This window comes from Rhopilema esculentum, chromosome 18, assembly GCF_057945365.1.
Source record: "Rhopilema esculentum isolate cy_ngs chromosome 18, ASM5794536v1, whole genome shotgun sequence".
NCBI classification, from domain to species: domain Eukaryota; kingdom Metazoa; phylum Cnidaria; class Scyphozoa; order Rhizostomeae; family Rhizostomatidae; genus Rhopilema; species Rhopilema esculentum.
This window is the reverse complement of record NC_142832.1, coordinates 2,839,028-2,855,723: the sequence shown is the minus strand read 5'-3', so window position 1 is coordinate 2,855,723 and position 16,696 is coordinate 2,839,028. Positions and strand designations below refer to the sequence as shown.

At 35.9% G+C, this 16,696-nt stretch overlaps 1 protein-coding gene across 1 annotated transcript in view; it reads right to left on the bottom strand.

The window, feature by feature from the left end:
* Nucleotides 1-16,696, bottom strand: part of LOC135696675 (tectonic-3) — a 17,114-nt gene extending 418 nt beyond the window's left edge. The window contains exons 1-13 of the mRNA XM_065216147.2: nucleotides 16,455-16,696; nucleotides 14,517-14,628; nucleotides 13,803-13,909; nucleotides 13,076-13,218; nucleotides 12,127-12,232; nucleotides 11,159-11,277; nucleotides 9,183-9,542; nucleotides 8,326-8,460; nucleotides 7,750-7,850; nucleotides 5,614-5,748; nucleotides 4,061-4,223; nucleotides 3,122-3,220; nucleotides 2,168-2,218 (exon numbers count right to left, since the gene is read on the bottom strand). Of these exons, the coding sequence (XP_065072219.2) occupies nucleotides 2,168-2,218; nucleotides 3,122-3,220; nucleotides 4,061-4,223; nucleotides 5,614-5,748; nucleotides 7,750-7,850; nucleotides 8,326-8,460; nucleotides 9,183-9,542; nucleotides 11,159-11,277; nucleotides 12,127-12,232; nucleotides 13,076-13,218; nucleotides 13,803-13,909; nucleotides 14,517-14,628; nucleotides 16,455-16,545 (1,722 nt within the window). The 5' untranslated portion in view covers nucleotides 16,546-16,696. The remainder of the gene's footprint in view (nucleotides 1-2,167; nucleotides 2,219-3,121; nucleotides 3,221-4,060; nucleotides 4,224-5,613; nucleotides 5,749-7,749; nucleotides 7,851-8,325; nucleotides 8,461-9,182; nucleotides 9,543-11,158; nucleotides 11,278-12,126; nucleotides 12,233-13,075; nucleotides 13,219-13,802; nucleotides 13,910-14,516; nucleotides 14,629-16,454) is intronic.

The following is a 16,696-nucleotide window of genomic DNA, read 5'->3' as shown; positions in this document are numbered from 1 at the left end:
CATGTAGCAAGACCAACATCTTACGCCCACTCCTCCAAAACAATATAGGTTTTAGATTTCAACATCACTGTAATCTGAAATGAATCCATTGGACCATACCGAGCCTTTCTAGCTTTGTATAAAACAATATTGTCCAATGAGGGAGAGGGGGAAGCAGTAAAAATGGTATAAAATTTAGTGTAATGTCTGACTCTTTTGGCAGGCATTTAAGTTCTTTACTAGCTTAATTTTTCGAAAGAGTTGGCAAAATAACTCCTTCCATCACCAAAAGATGATAGGTAGAGGATGGTTTTTATTATTTTGCCTAATTATATCAAATCGATGATCACCAAAATTCTCAGTGGATGAGTAATACAATAGGTTATTGTCAATGTACCAATCAGAGCCAAGAGTTTGTCAATTTCAAACCTGTTGCATAACCCAGTGAATAGTACACTGATTAGATTTTCTTATAAGAAATTCGGATAAGCACTAAGTACAAAAAGTTTCTTAATTTGACATCCAAATTTGGTCCTTTTAGTAATGAAAGTTTCTTAGTCGGTTTTTTATTTCGGAACCTAAAATTGTCTTATTCCCACTCCCTTATTGTTTTGAAGTTGAGCAACACAGATCGCTATGAAAAACGCAAGTAGGAATGATATTTTTTCCATTGCTATTATTGGAAAAATGCTATTTTTTCCAACAAAAAATTAACAAGATAAAACTTTGGACTCCTTTGATGGAAATTTTACAGTTTCTTAATTTATCTTGAGCCTACAATCCTGGCCAAAAGTTATTAGACTAGCTGGCAAATTGTAGAATTTTTGGAAAAATACGCTCCCCGCCCCCCACTGTCAATGTTGATACGCTTATTGCTACTCTTTTCGATTGCTGTTACTTGGGTATTTTTAAAAAAACCAACATTGCTGCAGGGTGGGGGGTTTTGATAATATTTTTGGGGCCAAGTTGCAATTTTAGTGGTTTTTCACCAGTCCACCAACCTTTTTGCCAGGATTGTAGTACGAAAGTTTCTTGAATTTTTGGCCATCCTGGTACTAGATTCTCATAAACCAGTTTCTCACAAATAAATAAAAACGTGTATGTCCATTCTTTTTACACATACAATGCCACGTTACGATAATTGGCTTGCGGTAAAACAGCATTCTGAAAGTTGGTACAATCAATTTTTTCTATAATTAAATCGTTTAGCATGCAACATGGGACAGATATCAAAATGGCATATATGCATAAACTAATCTCTTAAGCAGGTTTGCCACTTATATTTGAATATGCAGATCATAAAAATGAAATGCCATTGAAAATACCAAGCATTTACATTAGATTTTAAGCTGATTGCGGCTTTCAAGCATACGAGTCACCACTGTGCATTCAGCCCTTGCTGGTTTGCTGTTTGTAAACTTCACTGACTCTTATATTGGTTAATCGATGCAGACAAGACAACGTCAGCTGCTTTATAAACATGTTTCGCCATATGTTCTCAATTAAACTTTCACCGGCAATATTTCAGAGGATTCTGAAAACCTTGTTTAGAGTTGAGAGTCTACAAGCTGATGGTTCTTTCTATCTAAAGATCAGACTAGACAGCACGTTTGGTGTCATTGTAATGAAAGAAAAATAAGTAAGCATGAGTCTTGGAGAATCACTCGACAGTCTTTTTAACCAACATGACCTAGAACCGCACCGCACCACTGACAACTCAAACAGTCGGCTGAAGGCCATAGTCGCCCATCAGTACAAGTAGCGTCGCTGGACCCTCAAGACAAGGAAAGGGGGGAGGGTCATCAATAGAAAATTTATAGACGAAGATATAGATGGAGAAGGAATTAGGTGCTAGTTCACCTACTGGTAGATGATTTTACAAACAAACTAAGGGTTTTGTAGACAAACTGAAGATTTACCGGCGAGTTTATGAAGAAGGGGGGGGGGTGTTACACCCCCCTACATCCTTCCTCTAGCTACACCCCTGATCAGTACAGCTAGACTGAATGAGGAACTGAAGCCGACCTAGGGCAGTACTTAGGATGTTAGAGACAATACATGTGGGGAGTAGTATTGAAAACTGGAAGTCTGAAAGTCTATTAAGCTTCTCTACACCAATGTACATTGTAAATCAGAAAGTAAAATAGAAATGAATTTGAATCGTTTTAGAAAATAAAGATATACGTACAAGAAAACTGATCGTCTTTGGAGAGTCATACTTCACTCGGAAACCAATGACCTGCAGAAGAACATATTCATCAGTGTGTTTATTGAGTAAGGGAGAGCAATACGAAGGACACACAATCAATGGTAGGGGCAAGATAGTGAATAAGGCACAAAACATTTACCAAATATTTTCTTTTTTTACTTTGTATTTTCAAGGAACCACTTTCCTCCGTTCTCCTGTCCTTAAGTAATATCAATAGAAGCATAAATTGTCTGGAACTGGATCATTAATGCAAAACTAATAGTGCAGTGCAAAAATAAATCTCAACACAGAGCTTTACAAAATGTTAACGACTCATTTCTTGTGGAATTGTCTAGCCTTTCTCCAGTTAGCTGTCTGATTGGATGTATTTCATATTGGTCTTTGGGCTGGTGTCACAAGTGTAGAAAACGTTCCTTGCTTGACAGGAAAGGTTAGCAAGAACAGAATGTATTTCAGTTTAATCAACAATATGAGCAAAGCCTCATAGATAGGACTTTTCAGGCCTCAAAATGCAATTGTGCAAAATGCAATTGTTGATCTAGGCTCAACATAACAGCCTATCAATTGATGATAACAGCCTATCAAAACTATGCTAGACAAGGAAAACAAAAGCTCTAAGGCATAAATTTGAATGCATCAAAAAAAATATCTTCATTTTATACCCTTTTAAAGAATGTTTTCAGGATCAACCTAAAGATTCATATATTGCAAAATGGTGCTTCCTTTGACAAAACCAGGTCTGATATTATTGTAACATGGCTCTTCAAAGCCTTTACAACAACATCAACAGCATCAAATCAGTATAAAATGCAGCTTGCTCTCAAAAACCTGCCTCTGTATCTGAAACAACATCTCAACAACTAAGATTAAACTTAATTGCCAAAGAGGTTCTGAAAGAGAATACATAGCAATTTTAGAAGTTAACTAGCGTACCCTTGACTGTGGGTTTCCAAGATATCCAGTGCTGCCATGGAGGATCTCAAAATGAACACCTAGTATCATGTTTGTGCACTCACCGTTTACAGAAGATGGCTGAAAAGAGAGAATGCAGAGAACATTTAATGTTTTAGTAAGATTGCTCATTATATCAGTCAAAGTCACATTGATTCAAAATATTCTACAAACAAACTGCTAAAATGCTGCTAGAAAAAAGTGTCAAATGCAACAATATATTTTTTACGACTTTATTATAATATTCAATATCAAATACACTTTCCTTCTCCTCAAAGATGACGAACCCCAATCGAATTAACCAGGAGTGGAGTGACAACTGGTTCAAAATTTATTTCACTTTAATATAGATTTGCGACAAAAAAGTTTTTCTTCCAGCCCATAAGCTAGACACATTCAATAACTTAAAAGGGGTGCCGATATCCTCGAAATTTTGCACGAAAACGACCTTGACTTTCTGTTCATACTTTTATACTAGATACCACTGTACTTCTATTCTATATTAATTAAGATTTAATGATCTAATACTGTCTCGAAAGGGCCTAGGGTAGTCAGAAACTTGGTAAATAGGCCTTTGGAAAAATCAATTTAAAATTTGTCAGTTACAAAAGTCTGAATTAATCACATTGCTTCTATCAATATTAAACTGAATTGACGTCACAAAGAATTGCTTCTCAGGTTGCAAGATTTAAATGCCACAAATTTCACCTACAACAACAAATGATTACCGAAATATCACCCTCTGATGCCAAATTACTTATATATGTAAATAAAGAACGATGTAAAGAGCTTGGTGGGAACTAAGAACGATGTAAAGTTTCTTTATCAAGATAAAATCTTTGGCCATTCGCTACTTTGGAAATCCCTATGAACACATCTATCTTTTTGCGTAAGAAGATAATGCCAACGTCTTGTACTTACAGGTGTTTGCGGCTGGCTATTGATAATCGGCACCCAGTCAGCAGTATTTGTAACAGCAGAATTACCGTACATTGCAACGTGAGTTGGGAAGGTGCCCAACAGGCTATTGTAAATGTTGCTTTGAAGCAGGCTGCATTCTTGGTTAGTCATTACTCTTTTGATGCTGAAAAATACAAAGAAGCATGAGACCTAGGGAAAAGTATGCTGTGAAAGATCTTATGACGTCACGATATATTATTAAAGAGGCTGATGCCATTTGGGTGTGACATTTGATGGAAACATGGCGTTTAACAAAAAATCAAATGACCTTGAAATCCAAAGAATAATACATCACTCCTGAAATATGAAAAGAATCTAGGGCCACACGGAAAGCAGCGGTATATAGAGAAATTATCCCCTTCCCCTAGGATTAGATCAAATACTGGTACAAGAAAAAACACATGATCCAGAATGTTTACTAACGGTCGAGGCTACTGATTTCGTATTTTGTTCTAGATCGAGTAACTACCTCTGAATCTCGAGATAAAATTAAAGTACCACCATGTTTCGGCTGTGAAATAAATTATTAGATAACTGGTTTTCAATAACCAGAGATAAGCATAGCTTCTCAGTGTCCTACCTCTCAGAATCTACCTTCAGAAGCTACAATCCCGGACAAAATTATTCAGACAAGATGCAATTTTTGCAATTTCCTACTTTATGTAATTATTGCCCCTGTAAATTCGAATCCCCCCTTTTCCCCGAATCAGTGTTAGGTTTGTAGTTCTATCATTTCTCCGGGATTGTAGGTATCAACAAGATAAAAAATAAGACCAACAGTAAATCCTCAATTAGTGATGCGAAAGAGCCAAGAATATATGATGATCCGAGCCTTCCTAAAAACCATTCAGTCGTAACATGATGGTAGAGTGTCTGTTCTCTTTACATTCAAAAGAGTTGCATGACACATTTGTTAAAAACAATGTCACAGTTACGGCAATGGTGGAATTTCCCTCGGATGGATTCAACAAGCGGGTCAGTCTTCTATCTTAAGAGGTGAACGTTTTTCTGTATAACATTTCGATTGCTGGTGAGATTGTCATCAAATTTATAGGGGTTTCTCTCATTCGACTATATCATTGTTAAAAACACGAATTATTCCAAATCAATGTACTGGCATGAGACAAATCCAAATATTCAAGCAATATCAACACTTTGTGCCGAATGGTTTTCTAAAAACGATGCCTAGAAAATTTACCAAACTTGCTCGAAACATACGTAAAAATAATCAAAAATTTACATCTTATATTGACGCAGATGCTCATACCACAGAGAAAAATATCAAATCAATGTACTGGCATGAGGCAAATCCAAATATTCAAGCAATATCAACACTTTATGCCGAATGGTTTTCTAAAAGCGATGCCTAGAAAATTTACCAAACTTGCTCGAAACATACGTAAAAATAATCAAAAATTTACATCTTATATTGACGCAGATGTTCATACCACAGAGAAAAATATAAGTAAATGAATACAACTGAATAATTAAACATTTTATGACCGTGAACTCACCTGATAAAACATCCTGTCCTAATGTTGATGCCAAATTTAACCGACATCCTTTGCGAGGTCACACCACAAGCATCGGACGATGATTTGATGACAGTTAACCATTTATTCGGATCTTTATTTAAGATTATAGCTTCTCTGTTTTGGCATAAGTTAAAGGAAACCATAGTCATTAAAACAGTTTATTTACTTTTCTTCAATGTGTACTATTTTTTAAGTACCATTCATTTGTTATGAGTCAGCTGCGTGCAAAGTGTCGCTTGTGTAAATCACACTTAAGTAAAATTCGTATAAGAGAATCTACTAATTTTGTAATGGCTCCTATTTTATAATATGTGGTTTTTATATAGGAGGCGCTTTTCCGTAAAAAAATCAACCTGGAGGTTGCACTAGTCCGCAGAGGACTCTCGTCGACGCACTTTCATCTTACACAGAGGCATCCTTCACAGCAACTGACATTTTATCCTACGGGTTCAGACAACATTAAAATTGAAGAAAATTTTGCTAAGTATTAAAATGAAGTTAAAATTTTGGTTTGTTTCAAGCCCCCAACAATTTAAAATGGGCAGAAAAATTTACTGAACATCAGTTCTTAATGTGTTACGAACTACCTTCTAATCGATCGGAATTTTCATCCTCCTGTGCACTTTTGAAGGTACTCGGTTAAGAACGTCTTTGGGAATTTAGATGAAACAAGAAAGAAGCTCAAAATAGGGGCATGAAATAGAGCAAACTAAACCATGTCCTTTCTTTAGCATTGAAATGCTCTGTGTAGCATTTGTTTTTATGTAATGCTTGCTCTAAAAGATTAGTAGCAGGTTGTTTATAGAGCTGAGCTGAGAATACGATTCCTCAATGAAGAAGGCCGACCACAATTAAAAGAAGATAACAGGATGCAAATGTTTCCAAATGACACCAAGTGACCATGTGTGTCCTTTACTAATTTCGGATTTTATTTACTCGTTGGAAATAGAAAAGGAAAACCAAAGAAGATAACCGATGATATAAAAAGGTTTTTGATATTTTGTGGAGCGATAGGAGACAGTCACTTGCTAGATTTCTGTTCTAACGAGAAAGGGACACAGTCACAAGCCTGATAAAGACACAAAAGAACTATTTGAAGCCGAGAAATAATCAGGAAAATATATTTGCTGATTATTTTTAACATGCTCGAATGAAAGTCAGCTTTAAACTAGCAGTGGTGAGAACAGGTGCAGATAAGAACTCTAATAGTTTATGTTTCTAGAGTTGTGATTGTAACTTGAGTAAAACTGACAAAAAGCTTGGAAAATTAAAGGCAAGGATGCAAGGAAAGATGGCTGGCCTTGTTTGAGATACCGACACTGATTATCATGAAGGAGGCCCAAAAAAATACAGAAAGCTGGTTTGTCATTTGCAAGCGGCATGCTCATCGAAGTAGCTCAGCACCTGTCTCAGGCGTTCCCGCCCACACTGGGTTTGGCTTCATTAGCTTGATTGCAAGTACTTAAAAAGAATGCACCTACACAAAGACAGCTCATATTCAAGAGCAATAATCAGAAAGGGAGATAAATTACAAATAGAACGGAGGTTGAGATATGCAACGTGGAGAAACATGCAATCACTGTTGTTGCTAGCGTTACTGAAGAGACCGAGCCAATAATGGTTTGTAACAGCTAATCCACACGGAAGGACTAAATGTTGCACCACATACCAGATACTTGACTATCTATTAAAGCAAGATATTGTTTAGCTACAACGACAAAAACAACCAAGCAGGAGATGGCGTTCTCAAAGGGAACAGGTCTAAACAAGGATTTGACCGGTGGCAAGTTTCGAAATTAAATTTAGGAAAGAAACTTTTTCCAAAATGTGACATTCGGAGCGGACTGTGTTACCTGGTGGTGGTAAAAATGGAATCCTAAGTGACAAGGATTGTCCCCTTTTTAATTCTAGAGCATACTGCTCATGGCACTTTTGCAGTACTGATCATGAAATCATGTCGAAAGCAAGGATGTGCCCTTTATTTGATATTCCCCCCTGTCTTATGTCCTTGAATAACTTACTGCTCAAATGGGCAATATCCAAGCAGTAAATGATTGGTTTAGGGACCGGGGGGATTCTAATCACATATTCATTTTAGTTGAAGCAAAAGGATACTTCTTCTGCTGTGTGTTTGTCTGTAGCGTGCCAGCCAAAATTGGACGTCCATGAACGTAACCAGGATTGCCGCTTCGAGAAAATGTAGATTGTGATCCAGCCTATCAAAAGAAGACATAGTTACTTTTAACCATCTCGAGGACTCTCGCGGTGTTTGAAGGGTTCTCGAGATTTCTCGAGGTTTCCAGTGAAGTGATATTACCAGTGAAGTTAGATGAGAATGAAAGGCAATAGAAATATCTGGATTATTGGGTTAAATCTTGCTTATTTAAAACGGACGGTTGACTATATCAGAGAGGAACTTTGTAAAGGCCAGGTATATCATATACAAAGGGTAGGGCATCTTAAAACAACCCAACTGGAAAAAGTTTCTAAAAAAATTAAATTTCTGATATCATTCAAACAAATTTTATATATATACAATATCTCAGGATCAATGAAGCATTGTGATTACAACTACCAAACTCCAGAAAAGTTGCTTAAGGCACAAATATCAAATAAGCATACATTTAAAAATTCCCATTGTAATTGTAAATAAAATACTGAAAACATTCAATACTTTATCCATAAGATTACCTTTTGGAACCGGATTGAGAATTCTTGCTTGAAAGATGACATCGTTGATGGTATATCGCCCATAACCAAATTGACGCTGACCGAAGAGATGTTTAGAGCTGTTGAGTTCGTATCGTAAAATACGATGTATGATGCCTGCAATAAGAAGTTGCAAATAATACATTAAAGGTCGTTAAATTGAAGCAAAGTAAACTATTTATAAAAGTTAGATCTTTTTGTGGATCTGGGACATCCGTTCTCCCCTAAAGTATAGAAAAATAGTCACCTGATTATAAATAATTATACTTCCTAAAACTCAACAATTCGACCAAGAAATTTTTTTTTCTTGAAGTTTCAAACATATTTAAATTGGATTTGTGTGACACTTAGTGATGGGAAAAAGTAAATCCCAGGCGGAAAAATTAGATGGTAGATAGAAATTCAGAAAATGGTTTTTTGAGATAAGTCACATAAGAAAAAAACGCCTGCCAAAAAGGATAATAACGATAAAAATTAATGTTTTGTATAAATGTTTAAGGCAAGAAACATTAAATGTGAAACCTGGTAAGGGTCCAGGAGAGTCCTGCTCTGCACACTAAAGCAAATTATACGTTTACTGCTTTAAATCCAAAATATCTTATTGTTCTTCATTCCATTTTCGACTTCAAAAAAAGAAAAACCTCTGTACTTTTTACTAAATCAAGCCAAGTAATATTAAATGTGACATTTTGAGAAAGAAAATTCACTATGTATTTAACTATAGGAAAGAGCCGTGTCATATACGAGAATTGAGGTCCTTGGGCTACAACGATTACAAGCCCCACCCCCAAATGCAAAGGATCCTTTACTCTTTGATTAATTGCAGAAAAATCACTCACCTTCAACAGGACGTTCTGGCAAACATTACTAGTGAAGTTGTAAGACGGTTTCGAAGGAGCGACAAATGAACAATTTCCTTGCACCCCAGAGGTTGTTTGGCAAACAATAGGCTGTTGCAATGACGCTGACACAAGCAAAGGGTCGTTGTATGATACCAAGGTATATATGGTTCTCGTTGTGGTCGTTGTGGTTGTTCCAGTGGAGTTTGCTACAGGACTGGGAGACGGGAATACTGATGATGCGGTTCTGTTTACCGAAATACCGGCATTGGTTGCAACCGGTGTCGGTTGAATGATGCTTGTTGTGATAGTTACGTTCTCTTGTATATACAATACCCTTTCTGCAAGGAAGGACGGTCCCTGAAAGGTTTAAATTTTTTGTTTCAGCAGTGAAAAAAGGAGTATATTGATATTCTTAACAATAACAGAAGTATACAATTTGGAAACAAGTCTTAGTACTGGATTAATCTGTAAGAGAGCGAAGGGCGATTGAATCATTGGAAACAAATTGAATGCAAGGTTATGACAAATTATTAGTGATAAATGACAAGAGAAGAGAGAAACCGGCCTAACTTTAGTCAAAATTTATGTACGCAACTTGCAGCAGAATAAACACTTCGAATGAGAGTTACATTTAATTATTTCCATCCTAGTGAGAAAGATATCGAAAGAGCTGAAGTACTCAAAGGGAGGGTAGCCTGGGTAGGTAGAAAGAATCGAAGAAAAAAATAGTAACACTGGTATCCAGAAAAAAGTCAGTTGAAACAATGTTTTATATCTCATTTGATCAACATGTTATCATGTTAAGATTTAGGACTCAATACCCTTTTTAAAGCGCACATAGATTAATGCGATCAGTCCATTTTGTAACAACAAGTTAGAAATTAAGATATGTGGCGTAATAGCAGAAAGGTCATTGAAACTTCTGGATAGGAAAAGCCTCTCAGTCTTCAAAAATAGAATTTCAAACTACCTTTCATAGCTAAGCATAAAGGAAAATAACGAGATTTGAACAATAAATGTGCGGAATTGTCTAGTTTCCATACTGCTCGACCTGATATTCATAAAGGGTTAGGGTTAGGGTTAGGGTTAGTGTTAGGTTAGGTGTTAGATTTATTATTAGGGTTAGGTTTAGGGTAAACTAATTATGTCATCAGGTCGAGCAGTATGAAAACTAGACAACTCCTAAATGTGCTACAAAAAGGCGAAAGAGCCTCGCATCTTGCAGTTTTACATGGAGTTGTCCCTGTACATTTGTTTTAAATTTCTCATTAGAAGTCAGTTGAGATAAAAACAATATTTTCACAAATCAATAGCGTGAACAACGTCCACTATCTAATAAATTATGATCTTTTCAATATGTAGAAACTTGAACGGCTAAAATTTCTTAGGAAAACGAAGACGAGCCTTAGATTTATATTTAAACAGTGGCTATCTAAAATGATAAGAAAGACATTATTCCATTAAAAACGATTGTAATAAGACGCCTAAGAAAAAATGTTTTTCGAAAGTGCAATAAAATTCGTCACAAGAACATCGTATACAGGAAGAAACATGAAAATATTTGAACATGATCACTGGTAAAGCTGGAAATTTTGAGAAATATCAAATGATAACAGAACGGAAAAAACTTTATCAGGAAACATAACAACAATATATTTATTGTAAAAGAATATGCTAGAATTTTTATTTTTGTATGAAGAGTTGATTGAAATATTGCTAAATCAATAATGGGAAAGATTGCCTTGAAAAACATGTATCTTTGTCAGCAGAAATTTATATCCAGTTGTGGATCGAAAGTAAAGTGAGATGAAAAATAGCGATTTTGATTGGTTCTTGCTTTTGGCCAATCAGCAAACGCTAATCTCTTACACAGTTGCAAAGTCAGTTGCAAAGAAAGAGGAATGCAATTTGGGCCTCAGTCAGTTCTAGGAACATTAGTCGCAAAATATGAGAATTCTTAGAAAAGCACTTACCGGAAGGAACTTGAACTGCGTGTAATAGCTCAGCGCATCAAAGCTACTGTCGCTGATGCATTGTGAAGCAAGATCTCTGATATATCTCGAGCACGCTGAGTCCTCGTTTTTCATAAACCCTTGAAATAAGCCATAATACAAATAAAAAACAGTTGGGTTGAAACATAAAAATTAGGTATATACGAAGAATTGGGTGAGTCCCTGCCTGTTAGAGAGGAATCTTTATCTTGGGTCACATGGGAGGTAAGAGAGAGTTGACGAGTTTCTTTCAACGCTGCATTTGCCCTAATTATGTTGCCATTGGCTAACCATTTGCTGCAGGAGTGGACAAAGCCAAACGACGATGTAATGGGTCCAGCTAAGGCTAGTACCCGTTTGGTGAAGCCTGCATCCAAATTTAGTTGCAGCATTGGGAATTATTCAGGGGGTGAATTTGCTGATAAAAAGTAGAAAGCTATCTGCATTGGAAATGCTGCAAGGGTCATTAACGGAAAGTGGGAAATATCATCCATCATCCTAGGGGGCTGTAGCCTGCGCCCAGATCCAATATTCTGAGAAAGAAAGTTCCTCCTTTCTTCCTGTTATTGACTGTTACTGAAAGAACGGATTTAAGAAAATTATACAAAATATTTGATGTTTTCGGAAAATACATTCAGCCTGAGCATGCTACACATTTAAAAAATTTAGCTCCTATGTTTGCAAATACCACGAGATGTTGCTGTTTGTAGGAAAACAAGCATTTTAAGAGGAGTTTGTCCACAAGATTTTATCCACACCAGAAATCTGACGACCTCCAAAGGTTTATTATGAAATGGATATGGGACTTACAAGTTTACAGTTCGTGAATTTCGCCACACAGAAAGATTATTCTAAGATATTGTAGCAACCAAAGAACAAAAATTGACAGCAATTCACCAATTAACAATAATTGACAACCATTTGCATAAAAACCGCATTATTGCACTTACCAGCTGGGTTTTCATCATCACATTCTGAATTGCCAACATTAGGTTTTGGAAATGCTAAGTAACCTTGAACATTGCTTTCAAAAAGGAGAAGAACCGGGTCGCCATACTGAAAAAAAAAACATATCATCAAGGCTCTATCATCAAGTTGCATTTAGTATTAATTTTTTAAAGTTTTGTTTTGCTTTGGGTGAGAAAAATGAGCTGTTAGCATTTCACTATGATGTGATAATTCTGTGGACGTATTGTCAGAACTGTGGATAAACAGAACATAATATGATATATGTTATTGAGAAATATGACCAAATAATAAGATTATATAGATTTTCTTTTTGTTTAAGGTTTGTTATGCATAAATACATCAGTGCAGAGGAGAGGGTGGTCAGAGGGGTCACTGACCCAGGGGCCCATGGAAAGAGGGGCCCATAAATCCTCTCCGCAGCACTGAATACAATCACTGCCAAAAGTTTTGAAACAGTAATGTTTGTTCTTTTTTTCAAAATCAGCCACCCTATCCCAATCATTAGGTTGCTATGAAAATGATAAACTAGGAAGGTACTAAATAAAAATGATATACCAAACATATTAAATGAAACAAGGGAGATTCTCTATTGGCCAGCCAATAACTGTGTGAATGGTATTACCTCTATTGATTTTCGCACTTTAAAGTGACTGATGGCTTAAGCCCTTTAGTATCTCCTAACTGCCTTACTATCAAAATTGCATTGGAGGAGTGAAGTGAAAGCAGTTGTATTACAAAAAAGAAAATAGGAATAAAGAAACAAGACTTGAGCTTATGGGTGATCAAGTCATTTTGGCAGGCATAGCAGATTCTTTTCTAATACATCATTTTGTCTTTCCAATTGCTGCCAAAGTACACAAATCACCATAATGGAAGCAAACATTCCTGCACAAAAACTTGCGTACAATATGTGTTTATACAAAGCCATACCTTGTATATTGAGGAAGAAACATAACTTCTTGTAGGCAAGGGTGATGGTACAAAACTGGTTTTTCCATATGTTTTAAGCAGCTCATCAAACCTAGAGATAGTTGTTGCAGTTTGCACAGTTGTGTAGAAGTTCCTTGCTGCAACTGGGAAACAGTTCAATTTTGATATTCAGTAATAAAAGAAAGGAGATTTTCGGTTTGAGAAAAGCAAATTCTGAAACAAAGACTCCTGTAGGTGAGGGAGCAAATCCCAAGATAAGCAGCAAAGGGGTGGACAAATATAAATAAGAACTTTTATCAAAATACAACTAAATTTCAGCACAAAACTTGATGATATGATACTGAACTATAACATATAATAATAATTTAAATGCTTAACTTTTCCTTCAAAGACTGACAAAAAAGTTTTTTGCTATCTTAACTTTGGTGTAAAATTTTACAGCCTACTTGTGCACTTGTTTAATATCTGAAAACAGGACAAGCACTTATTCATTCTTCCCACTGGTAACTGCAGAATGTCTTTTACTAGCATCTCAAACACAATCACAAATATAAAAAAAATTATAGCAGTGCTTATCAATGGCAAAATATTGCTGATAAAATAATGGCATATTTCATTGGATAACTATTTTGAGCATGCAGGCAATTTTATGCTAAGATTTAGAAGCATAAAGTACAGCTTTTCAGCTAATCAAATTCAAATGAAAATATAACATAAATATTCTCACAGTTATCAGTGTGGATACAGAACAATCCAGATCCAGTAGCAGATGTCCTGTACTTAGCATTAGCAAATTCAATAATCTGGTTTGATACACAGACTCTGTCATCTTGACTAAAAATAAAACACAATACAAACTAGAAACATCTAAGTATCACAGCAAAATGTATTTTTATTCACAAATTCTAAAAGGTAGTTTAAGGACACTGAGAAGCAATGCTTAGGGTGCAATTTCTTGTTGATTTTTCTTGATTTGACCACACCTTGTGATTCCTTTGCCTGAAATTACAGAGAGTTGGGAACTCTCCTAAATCTATGTGAAAGTTTGGTCATGGAAAGGATTCAAACTGTAGACCATTGGGTCTACACCCTGTGACCTTAACTACTGAGCCATCCTCACACTAACAGCAAACTGGAATTTTATGAACACTAAATTAGTGTATTAAATATAATTCATCTCCTTGCTAGCTCATGCACAAAATAAACCATACAGTACAATTGACAATTGAACCCATATAAAATCCAGGATGCAGGTGCATAGACATAATAAAAAATAATCTGAAGCTCTATTTGTCATTTTAAACTATTTGATAACATAAAATGATGGTTTCCTAAAGTGCAATCAATATAAGGAGCACAATACTGATATCGTAAGATCTACAATACAAAAGGATATGAGAGGGGATGGTCAAACAGAACATAAAAAAGTTGATATGCTTACTTCAAGTCAACATTCTTGCAAAATGTGAATGAAGATCTGTCAGCAGCTGTGCAGTCATTATCACAACAGCAATTTGGATCACAGCCATTTTCAGTCAAGTCACATGCACAGGCTAAGCAGAAAAGAAAACAACTTTATCTAAGGGTATTTATCTATATTCATGTTGTCTAGCAGGGAAGGCTGGCACCAGAAATAAACTGTAATTAGTTGAGCAAAGCACTAGCAGTGTGGAGGGCCCCTCTCTCTTCCTACAAGCATAATTTGGGCTTCCAGAAAAGGAAAATAAGGCAAACTTGGGGCGAAAGTATAGCGGTGGTTTTGATAGCCATAAAAATTTCTTCAAAACTACAATCACTAATTCTTGGAAATAGCAGTACCAAAGGCTTAATCCTCAATTTTCTTCAGGCCAATCCAAAAACAGCATCTCAATGGCTATCCGGCCCACATATTCTCAACCACTTGTATTCGAGGTATGTTTCAAACAACAGGAAAGGAGCTGCTACAACAATCCATTCTCAAGGCAAAGCTGACCGTCAATTCCTCAGGTGTTTTATCAATGTGGCCGTGCATCAACATTTTCAGCTACTCTGTTATTAGAAAAGGGTTTCTAATAACAGGGCCATTGAAGAACCATAAAAGGAACAGACCTCAGAACACACAAACCTGGAGTGAGTTTATTATGAAGGCTCTAAACAATACTTTTAAAAAGACTTGATAATTTTACTTTATGAAAACCTTCTCTCACAAAACATGGCCAAGAAAAATAAGTATCTTTTATTTCTTCCCTGCAAATCCATGGTGAATGCCTAATAAACACTGTAGCAATCTTTTAGAGAAGTCTTGGGGCACGACCTTACATCATTTTATAAGTGTAAAAGTTATGTGTTAGACTTTCACAGGTTGAAAATACAGTAAAAACTTGAGAAACAACCCATTGATCACAACCAATTTGATTCACAGTAGTAATTTGTTCATGATTCAGTTTCACAGAATCTGCAGCCAATATCTGGAAATGCGTATTAGATTGAGGAGGCTAATAACATGCCAGTAAAATACAATGGCATTAATCCCTGTTTTTTATGACATAAACCTCACATTCACTGGAGTAAAAACAAAGGCATTAGTAGAAATGTCATTCTAACAAAGGAGATGTTATTGACATTTTCAAAGGAAGGTGAAAGAATTTCAATAAAAGACTATTGATGTGCAAAGCCTAGATCATGAATACAAATCAGGGTCTACAAAAACAAACAGTGAGGGCAGCTATGCCTAAAACTTTTTTTAGACTAATAACACTAATAGCACCGTAAGCCACCCCTGTTGTCTAGTATTAGTGTTCATTCCTGATCTAATCAGTCCACTGAGGTATGGAAAAACTTTGTCTTCACTTTGAAATCTTTAAAAACTTTTTGTAACAAAAACTGCAGAAAGAAATTTGCCTTCTTAATTAAATATGTTTTTATGGCATATGAACCCTGGCATTCAACTGGTCTATCATTTGTTAACCTTTGGTGTAAGGTTTACATTGGAATGCACTTTTCAATTTGAACCAGATATAGCTTTCCCTCAATCCTCTGCTTAATATTTTTTTGTATTTTTTTAAGAGGACAGCAAATTATTGAGTCAGGGTATAATATAAAACTCTTATCCAATATGCCTACTCGTTCTGCATCATGGCCACAGCAAATCCAAGATGCAGACATGGTACCACCAGACTGGAAACTTTGTTTCTTGCAGGCAAGTTCAGAATGGAACTTTTTTATCATATCAGTTCGCTTCAAAAACAAGATCAGATTTGAAGTCCCACTGCAATTTTAAAGCTAGAAACAACAGGACATTGGTTGTCAAACATCAATACTGCATGAAATCGAATTCATTCATAGAAGTAGTTCTCCCACTAGGCGAACTAATCTTGTTTATAAATTTATTTACACTCACTTGCCGCTTGCCCTGTAGCTAGGCCAACTTTACCAAATAGAATGACATGAATCAGCAGCAGCAGTAGCAAACAAGATTTATGAAAAACCATGATGGTTTATAGGTAACTCATTCTCGTCTTTCTATTGCAATATGTCTTTGCGCTAATAACTTCTATTAAATATAAAATATCGACATTTTACTTGTTACCATGCAAAGTTGTAAACCTTCCGCGCTTATCTCGTTTTGATGATCACGAAAGA